This window comes from Pipistrellus hanaki (assembly GCF_964339955.1).
Source record: "Pipistrellus hanaki genome assembly, chromosome: 3".
NCBI classification, from domain to species: Eukaryota; Metazoa; Chordata; class Mammalia; order Chiroptera; family Vespertilionidae; genus Pipistrellus; species Pipistrellus hanaki.
Window position 1 is genome coordinate 52,430,491 of NC_140505.1, and position 10,598 is coordinate 52,441,088.

General features: G+C 42.7%; 1 protein-coding gene across 2 annotated transcripts in view; it reads right to left on the bottom strand.

Moving 5' to 3' along the window:
- SLAIN1 (SLAIN motif family member 1) overlaps positions 1 to 7,397 on the bottom strand; it is a 58,725-nt gene extending 51,328 nt beyond the window's left edge. For both annotated transcript variants that reach the window (XM_084877123.1, XM_084877122.1), the window contains exon 1: positions 6,640 to 7,397. In XM_084877123.1, coding sequence (XP_084733249.1) covers positions 6,640 to 7,262 — 623 coding nt within the window. In that variant the 5' untranslated portion in view covers positions 7,263 to 7,397. The remainder of the gene's footprint in view (positions 1 to 6,639) is intronic.
- Between the last annotated feature and the right edge of the window lie 3,201 nt (positions 7,398 to 10,598).

A 10,598-nucleotide genomic window follows, 5' to 3' on the forward strand; every position in this document is an offset into this window, starting at 1 on the left:
ACTTAATAAAGTATACCAGTCCAAAAACTCCACCCCTGCAGAATTTTAGATCAATTCCAATACATCCTTTGGATATGAACAGAATACCAATGATACCAGATATTTGGAATATCCCTTTTAAATGAAACCCTGAGACTAAAAGTGGAGGGGGGTGAAAAGAACTGAGGAGAAATACGCTTTGATTGGTTGAACAGACATAGCATATTAGGCTTTTATTATATACGATCATCTGAGAGAATATGTTACATTCATAAAACAAAAACAGGATATTAAAAATATATAATTTCTTCATTCTTAGAAAATGAAACTATTATATTCAGTAAGTCAGTTTGGAAAAGTAAGTTGAAGAAGTCTCCCAGAAGCAAAACAAAGACACAGATTTACAATGTAGATACAATTAAATGGCTGCACCAGGTAGACCTAGACCTGATTGCAAGTTCTAAAGCACATGCGAACACACACATACACAGACACAAGACACACACAGTAGGTTATGGGGGGGGAAAAAGCAGAAAATTTCTGAGGGCTAAAGGTAGGCCATTGAGTTACAGTGAAAGTACTACAAATGTCCAGTACAATAAATGAGTAAAGAGGCCCATACAAGGTACAATGTGATATTGTAGAATACTAGGGATAAAAAAAAAAGCTGGGGGGGGGGGAAAGGGTCAGGAAGGATTATATATCCAAACCACAGTGCACTTCAGTATCTAGAAAGTAATAAAAATTAGAACAAAATGGAACAATGCCTTCAAACATGAGGGGAAAATGACTGACTTTTAGTCTTTTATACCCAGCCCAATTATGAATATTGTATGAGAAAATAAAGACATTTTCAAAATATGCAGTTTTTCAAAGTGTACTTCTCATACATGTGCCCTTTCTCAAAAAGCTAATGGAGGCTGTGCCCCACCTGTAAGAATAAATTAAATAGGAAGACAAATAATTTAAGAAATAAGAGATCCTATTCAGGAATGAAACCTAAGGAATTCGCATGACAATAATACTGGGCATCCAGCCTAAGAAGCAAACAGTAAAGATTGGAGCAATGGGCTTAAGAGTTCCAGAAGAAATGGCACTACAAAATACATTTTTAAAAAATACATTTTTATTTATTTCAGAGAGGAAGGGAGAGGGAGAGAGAGATAGAAATATCGAAGTGGTGAAAGAATCATTGATCAGCTGCCTCCTGCACACCCCCTACTGGAGATCGCCTGCAACCTGGGCATGTGCCCTTGACTGGAATCAAACCTGGGACCTTTCAGTCCATAGGCCAACATTCTATCCACTGAGCTAAAAACCGCCTACATTTTTAAAGACAGGTTTAAAAGATTAACAAATGTGTTTGGGCTTACTGAGCAATTTAATGGCTCCAGTAGTATTTGGATAAATAATAATAATAGGTTAAAGAAAGTGAAGGAGGAAAAAAGAGAGACCATTATTAACTCTTCGAGGAACAAAGGGATGCGAGACAATAAATGTAAGATACAATTAACGGGGTTCAGCTAATAAGAGTTATAATAATACAGGCATTATAGTGATTTAATACAAAAATTATAGAAAACATGAGAAGGGAAAGGAGATATGGTGGTTTAGGGATGAGGGGGAGAGTGCTCCTTCCAAAACAAGTCGACAGATGCCTAAGTTCCTGTTGTATAAAGACCTGAGAGGAACAAAAGAAACAGGTAGAAGAGTACAAAGTGTTGCCTAATGTGGAGGCCTCGAAGGCAGGAATGAATAGAGGATGCTGCTTTCTGTAATGAGCCTTGCTGAGGTGAGTCCTGAACTATGTACATCCTATTTATTGTATTACTTTGATAAAACTCTGGAAGCTCTATGTAAATATATGGCATTAAAACAAGTGATTATTTTCAGAGTTAGTCTCCAACCAATGTAGCCCAGATAGCCTCAAGCCTACTCTTTCTACAGCTGGGACTACAGCTGAATTTAATAAAGAAGAAAAATGGCAGTTAGATCCTACAGCTACAAACTCCTTGAGTACAATATATCTCTAAAATTGGGTAAACAAAGAAAAACCTGAATTTCTCCTAACTGGTCTAATCTTCTAAAAAGTCATTAAAAAAATTGCCTCATTCATGGTCATTGCGATTCCAGCTACATTTACAATGCCCTATTTTGCCATCATTAACACAACATACCTCCCTAGTTGAAACTACTCTTTCAATTTCTATTGTTTAATTGATAGTATAATTGAGTCTGGCAAGAATATTTGAAATGTCCCACTCTGATTTTCTTGAACTTTACTTCAATAACTTCCAAAAGCACATGGCTAGAAAATGAACTTTGTCATATACTATCTTCTTTTCCATATATGACCCTAGACTTAATTCATGTGCTAACTCTAGGAAGTCAGAAGTAACACAAAGCCCATTATAATGCTTCAAATAAAGTATTATTACTGCCCAGAAAAAAAAAATCTCTATTATTCTGAAGTAAATTTTTTGGTTCTAAAGTCATCTTTCTCCAGATAATACAAAAGCAAATGTTAAAGCAATTATCTATCTATCTACCTATATCAATCTATAGCTGTATCTGTATATTCTCTCTCTCTCTCTCTCTCTCTCTCTCTCTCTCTCTCTCTCTCTGTCACACACACACACACACACACACACACACACCTACCTGTCTCTAAAAAAATAAATGTAGCAATTTTCTAAGTAATTTTAAGAGAATTCAATCACAAGTTTTAAGGAAAGCTAAAACATCAATAAGCAAAATCAATCAATCCCTAGTCAAATTAAACAGTGTTTAATGAACAAACACCTGGCTAGGGTCAAACTGATCAGCCATTGCAAAAGAAAGGTACTACCACACTAAGCTATACAAGGATATATGACATCTAAATTTTAGTTACTCAACTGTCCTATAGCAGACTCTCTCCTCTCCATCCACAGTTAAGTCTAAACTTCTATTTCAGTGTCTCCTTGAAGTATTTTGAAGTTACTCATTTTAAAGACACATCAGCACATATTTCAGTCAACTCCTTTTGGCTCCTAGAAAACACTGCTGTTTTCAATTACCATTGTCAGAAAGTGAAGCACCCTCTGGTCTTTCCACTGAAAATCAATTATGGGGAGAAAAAAATAGTTTAGGTGGTCTAATTTAGCTGTGCCATATGTACAGTACAAGGCATTCAACAGCTTTGATGGAAAATTGGCAAGGATTTTAGCCAGCTGTCTGAGGTCTTGGTGCTACACTTGGAAGATGAATATTCATTCATTAATTTTTCTTTACTCTGTACACATAACCTTTTTTCCTTCTAGAATTATGAACTTTCCTCCTGTCCCTTCCAGTTGGACAAGGTTAAAATCCCTGCCACATCCCTTTACACAATATTCTGCTAATTACCACTCCTCTAAAATAACGGCCTTGTTTTATGCAATACATAAAACACTGTATGTATTAGCTGGCATGTTTTTATCTTGGCATTTTCTGAATACAGACTTATCTTCCCGGTTGAGGTGTACAAGAACTGACTTTTCCCAGTGTTTACTCTTGCTTTCTCACCTGTTTTCACCAAGTTCATTTTGCTTTCAAACAGTACAATTTGGGGGGTTTTCTAACTCTGACCACAATGCACAAATACATTTACTATTTCAACCCAGGTCACACACATGTAAAACTAAAATAAGTTTACTCAAGACAAGTTTGTATTGTAAGATAGAATACACTCTGATTTTATATTCTACAGCACTTCATTAAAAAAAAAAAATGCTGACAATCCACTACACTGACTTTATAGCCCACTAATGGGTCACATCAAAGCTGAGGGAAATTCTCAATGGTATAAACACTTCTGAATCTGTGAAAACAATCTGGATTTTGGTCTTAATTATTTTGGTACATAACTGCAAGAGCTTACATAAGTCATTTCATTTAAGAACTTCAGTTCCTTAACAGTGAAATAAGGGAGCCGACACACTATGGTATGGGACTATAATAACTGGACTTAAGAATTAAGGTTCTGGAACCACAGTCAACTTTAATTTTCTGAGACATTTCATTCTAGCAGCACTGTGCTAAGATAACTAGGTGATGTTATGGTGAAATTAAATATTTTAAATTTGACTGAGATAAGTATTTGAAGAAATAAGCCAACTGTTTTGTTTTGAAACTTTTCATCAAAATGAAAAGCAAAACACATCATTCTTCTTAAATTAAAATTGTGTTGCTTTGTTATAGATAGAAAATATGGATAGGTTAAATAACTGTTTGGAAAAGAGACCACAAAACAGGGAAATAGTTTGCAGTGATGTTGGAATTTTAGAGAGCTTTGCAAGCATTAACAAATGGGTTAAACCCTGGTGACTATTTATTCATCAAAAGGCACAAATATTACAATACAAAAATATCTCAGTGCATAAAATGCTGTGATAGAAAGTTTCCTGTAAATCAGGTGACCTTAAAAAAAAATGTTTACATCCATCCCAATAAGATTAATGATCCCTCCCTGTTTTTCCACCTGGGATTCTATTCCTAGGGTTGTTTTGAAGAAGATACAGTATTTATAGAGTACTCTGCCATTTGTCTGTAAAAACATTTGTAGTGTCAAGGCAAGATTTACCTACTCACCTATATGATTGAGGAGTAAATTAGTAGAACCTACTACAATTTAAATTCACTCCAAACCATCTAAAGTGCTGATACCTACTTAGGTGGATTCACCTGATTATTTTGTCAAGTTATTTCAATGCTATTTTGATTGAAAAATAAACTACAAAAGGAAAGTCTAGATATCAAATACTACCAATAGTTGGATAATAACTAATGATGATAGAAATCCATTCAAAAGAGGAAATATTAAAAGCATATTAGCTATGTATACACTATCATCAATCTAACATACTTATAAAATAGTAATAGCATCATAATTTTTAAAATGCTAATATTTGAAGGCACATAATTAATCCCCATCAAAAAATGCAAACAAGTTCATTTCCATGACTTAAGTACATATCTCCAGAAAAGATCAAATGGGGACTAAACCCAAAATAATGAGAGTGGTATAAGGTCTTATAGTTAGTGATAACCTAAGAACCACCAACAGAGCATTTTCCAGTACCATATTCAGGCTGAAACTGAGTTACAATACACTTGGGTTCCACAAAAATAAAGGTGCAGCTTCTAAAAAGAATGGCTTGAAGTTTCAGAAAGTAGTAAGTTGTCTTGATCTTTACAACTTGAGTTACCACCAAAGAATAAAGTACTGACAAGGAGGATGAATGCCTTACATATGAATGTGCTCCATGCATTTTGGTTCTCAGAGGCAAACCAATTACTAGTGAGTGCACTTTACAGAAGAGTTAAGGGAAAAGGAACAGCGCCGTTCCCAAAAGGAAACCAGTAAGGTTCTCCATTTCCAAGCCCCTCCCGTGCAATCATGCAATAGGAAGACAAAGGAAGCAAGGACAGCCCAACTTGCCAAAGCAGGAAGGGTCCTACACTTTAAAAACCACGATACAAGAGGGATGGCAGCTCTTCATGTCATTGCTGTGTGGAGGAGAGTGCTGTTCACTTTCCCTGGAATGAGCCTAAGTTCCACCCTATCTGAAGCTTCTACTCACCTGACCACATCCCCACCTCTAGTGATGGAAGAAAGGACATTATTACTCCATGAGTAAGTTGCATGAAAAATAAACAATAAAAAGAATTAGAATCCCTCCAAAGTGCCTCGCTGATGGGAAGCAGAAAGAGCTAACAAGATTTCAACCGAAAAATAAGTTCTGCCAGCCTCACATTTTTTGATAACTTCAAGTTTCTGACAAATAAAAAAATACGTTCCTCGAATCTCACTTTCCTTCAATCAACAGTTTAATTTCAAAAATTAAAGAAAGTTCCTTGGTTGCTAGGCAATAAAGTGTCCTCAAGCTGCCCACTCCATCCCTTAAAAAGCCTCCAATTTTTTTTTTTTTTACAACATTATGGATAGGAAAACTACCTTAAACACACACACACACACACACACACACACACACACACACACACACACAAAGTCAGCCTCTGAAATGAGAAGCTATCAATGAAAATGCAGGGGATGGACAGAAGGCAGCACAACATAGAGGGAAGGAACCCTCTCTAAGGAGAGCTCCAAAGCTAAGCAGCCTGGTCTGCCACGGGAGGGGGGACCACACGCGAACCCCATCCAGCCTTGGCGTGGGAAGAAAGAACAGAAACAGTGACAGGCTGATGCCAACCCCTACCCATCCCCCGCCACTACAAAAAAAAAAAAAAAAAAAAAAAAAAAAAAAAAAAACCTGGGAAAAGGAGCAATGCCGAGTAACAAAAGGACAAAACAGCATGGGTTTTTCAATGAACGCAAAAGGGGGAGCTTGAGACCCCAAAAATCAGCAGAGCAGCAGCAGAATGCAAGGAGATGGGAGGGACCAGTTCATCCCCTTCTGCAGGGCGGGAGCTGCTGGATGGAAGCAAGGTTTCCGCCCTCCAGTTAAGCCTCCTTTCCGCGCCCAACTTGGCACCTGCCAGGCCACCAAGTCCGGGGGCCCCGGCGAGCCCGCCCGCCCGCCCCTCTCCCCCAGCCCACGCCCTCCCCGCCCTCCGGGGCCTCGGCGGCCAGGGGACCAGGGTCCCGGGCGGGGAGCGGGGAGCGGAGCGCGGCAGTACCAGGTGCAGTCGTCCTCGGCGCGCCAGGCTGCCAGGCTCTCCAGGTCCAGCGGCTCCACCTCGTCCAGCGGCGTGGGGGGCGGGGAGGGCGGCGCAGGGGGCACCCCCGGCGGCGGCCCCGCGCCCCCCGGCTCCGGCCCGCCGCCGCCCGCGCCGCCGAAGAAGCCCGCGGCCGGCTTGAAGTAGACGAAGGGCGCGTCGGGGGGCTGCGCCAGGCTGCAGAGCAGGGAGGGCGCGGGGCTGGGCAGGCAGAAGGTCCCCGGGAAAGCGGGGCTGCTGCCGCCGCTCCCGCCGCTCCCACTGCCAGCGGAGCCCAGCGCCAGCCCGAGCCCCAGGGCCCCCGGGGCGGCGGCGGCGGCCGGGGGGCTCCGGGGGCCCAGCGGGCTGCAGGCCCCGGCGGGGGGCGGCGCGGCGGGCTGCGGCGGCGGCGGCGGCAGCAGCAGCAGGTGCGGGGCGGCGGCCGCGCTGGCCGCCCGGCTCCGCAGCTGCTCGTTCTGCTTCTCCAGCTTGCGCACCAGCTCCTGCAGCTTCTTCACCTCCAGCTCGGCGTTCACCACCGGCCCGGAGGAGCCCGCGCCGGAGCCGCCCCCCGCCGAGGCGCATGTCACCTGCTCCGCCATCATCTCGGGCCCCGCGAGCGCCGCGGCTCAGGCGGGCTGCGCGCACCGTCCTGCCGGCCCCTCCGGCCGCGGCGAGGCTACGGCTCCTTCCCGGCTTCCCCGGCCGGCGGGGCCGAGCGCGCTGGGGCTGCGGCTGGGGCGGAGCGGGATGCTCGCATCAGCACCGGGCCCCGGGCTCGGGCCGAGGCAGCCGCCGCCGCCGAGCTGCTCTGCACATGCTCAGAGCGGCCCTCCGGTCCCCTGGGCGCCCGCGCGGCTCCGGGTTTTAGTTGCGGCCCCGGGGTGGGGCGGGGCGCGGGCGCCGGTGGGCGGGGCCTGGGGGTGGAGGAGCGGCCGGGGGTGCGAGGCTTCCGAGGGGCGGGGCCTCTGCACCGCCCAGGCTACCTAATCCCAGGTGCCTGATTGGACCCGGACGGAACTTTCCCGCCAGAGGCACTTCCTCCCGCCCCGGGGAGGAGTGCTCGGGGCGAGCCTCCCGGAGCCGGGGGAATCCGCTGCTGCAGGTGCAAGCCCTGGGAGGCTGCACCTCGAGCCCTCCCTCAGGTTTGTTAACCTTCCAAAAACACTGTTGGCTTAGCGACATTGGCTGCTAGCCACTAGCTAAGGAAACCCATAGGAAATCAAAAGGCAAGGGCCTGTTACCCTAAGCACCGAAAAGTAAATTCAGGGAACAAGAAAGGCTTTGAAACGATGCTGTCAATCCACTAAATCAGTGTTTCCCAAACTTCTCTCATGATGAGAATCACCTGGTGGAGTTGTTAACTAGTGCTCTAAGCATACAATTTTATCTATATGTTCCCAAAAATTCTAGTTTAGCACTTCTTAGTTGGGATTCAGGAATCTGAATTTTAACAACTCCACCAGGTGATTCTCATCATGAGAGAAGTTTGGGAAACACTGCACTAAATGGGTGATACAGGAGCAAAATGGTGGGAGAGGGGAGGCCAAAGAGAAAGAAGAAATCCCCCTCACTGAGAGAGGGAAAGTGACCAATTGCTAAAGAAACAAATGTTCACTTCAGTTTATTCAAGAATAGTCTAATTTGAACTATTTTATTGCCACCAACGTTTGCCCCAATAAAACGATCGTTTCTCATACCATATGTATTAATTAAACAAAACAGCACCCACTCTGCGCCTGACACCTGGGTAAGACTTGGCCGTGCAAGCAGTGACTAAAACAGATGAAAGTCATGACGCCAGACACATGAGTAAAATTGTGTAGTAGCTCCACCTGTTACATAATTTACAAGCTATTAAGGTCAGGTTTGCGGGGGGACAAAAAAACAGAAACCCTCAGAACTCTACCCCTAACTCACCTGTTTCTTACATCTTGTGGAAACACATCTGCAAACCTGCTTTAAGACGAGGAAGGAGAGGCTTTAAAGCAGAAGAATTGAATCCAGTGTTCTTCAATCACTGTTGACTTAGCATTTTAAATGTCTAACACAATCAGATAGAAGTCATAGATTTCATTCTGAGAAAAGTGCACACAACTAGTTCTCATCCTCTGATACCTTGGGAAGGGCTGACTCGGGGGACTTGACACACCAATCTTTGTGACAATGAATCGCATGGCTCTGGACACACAAACACATTGTATCAGTTGGTCGTAGAGGTGTCTCTGTGTCTACCTGCTCAGAAACACTCGTGCCTTCTCGGTTGTCAAACTGTATCTCTAGCTTCTGTGTGAAGTGGGTGCTCTGTACTTAACCTGCTTAGTGAGAGCTTCAGTAAATTAGATAAGCATGTGTGCATAATTACCCAGAACCTTCCTTCCAGCTGGCTAGCCCACCACCAAACCACCTGTATCACCCATCACCTTTCCAAGTTTCGGTTTATCTTCTGGATTCTCTGGTTATTACTAAAACCTGGAGAAGTGGAATAAGACTACTGAAAAGTCCTAACTAAAAGAATCTATTGAAGGATTTTTTTCCGCATGCTCAGTGGCAGATGCGGGTAGCAGTATCCCTGCAACACAAAGAAAGGGAGAGGATAGACACAATGAGAACAAAGAGCTGCTGAGTTCCACATTAGAAAAGAAGTTGGGAATAGGCGCAGGCTAGTGAAGACAACAAGAACTAACATGTAAAGAAAAGCAGTCGCTGTAGTGCGAAATGTATACACCATAGAGGAGAGGGGTAAACAGCCGGTTCCTCCCCCATTTGTCCCATATGGTCTATAGAATGCATCCAAGCAACCAGTAGTCGAGCTTTAGAATGGTGTTTTCTAAGTAGCACTTATTGTAAAAGTCTTTGTTTCTTAAAAAGAACGCATCTATTGAAATTTAGACCTAAAAGAGAGAGAAAACATTCTGGCCTAAATTTCTATTCTGCAAATAGAACTGTGCCCTGTTCCTGTTTTAAAAGTGTGAAAAAGATTTGTGTCTAGAGAAATGTTAAATTGTTTCTTTCCTTCCTCTTTTACCCCTTCTGTGAATTGCACATGTATACACACCAGAGACACGAAAAATGCATACTGGTTTTAAGTTGGTATCCCAGTTGGTATCCCAGGATGCCAGTCTCTTTAACACGTACATAATTAAAAGAGGTTGATGGTGTCAAGGTTTTAATTAAGCAGACTTGATTTTTTTTTATTTTGATGCAAATTTGTAGGCTTTGTGTTTTGAAGGAAATTTCACACATAGCTGCTCAATTTTAATTTTTTTCATCTTAAATGAAATACACAAGGTGGTTTCAGAGGTTTTCAGAGAAGATATGAAAAATATTTACATGTCTCATTGAAAACTTCGTGCTTTACAGATATGTTTGAAGCACCATAAGCTGATGAGAAACATCCATATACCACTTGTTCTTCTAAGAGAGAAAGTAAACTTATTTTGATTTGTAGTTTTCACATACATCTGTAATGATCTATGGCCATCCAATTGTTGCAGCCACAGAATTGCAAAACAGCCTAGTTTCTTCTTGAATTTATAAATTGAATTCTCCAAGGAAACCTAGGAACAGCTGATTATTATCCCAGTTTTACAGATGACCTAACAAGGTTAGGTTACTTGCCCAAGTTAAACCATGAAAATGACAGTTCTCAGCAGTTTCTAGTGGTCCAACCACTCCTTTTCTTATACCGTTGTCTTAGAGTACCATTCCTCTCAGAGTAAGTACCATGTTTGAAATGTACATTTTCAATCAGTGCAGTGGACATACCTTAATATGAGCATCACGTTCATTCAAGTTGATAGATCCAATTACTGCAAGAGAAAGTCACCGAATGTGTTAAACTGAGATCAAAGGTCCCTGACTGTTTTCATGTGGATTCAGCCCAGGCTACAGTGTTTGATTTTTTTTTTTTTTTTTTTTTTTTTTTTTTTGCATCTTAA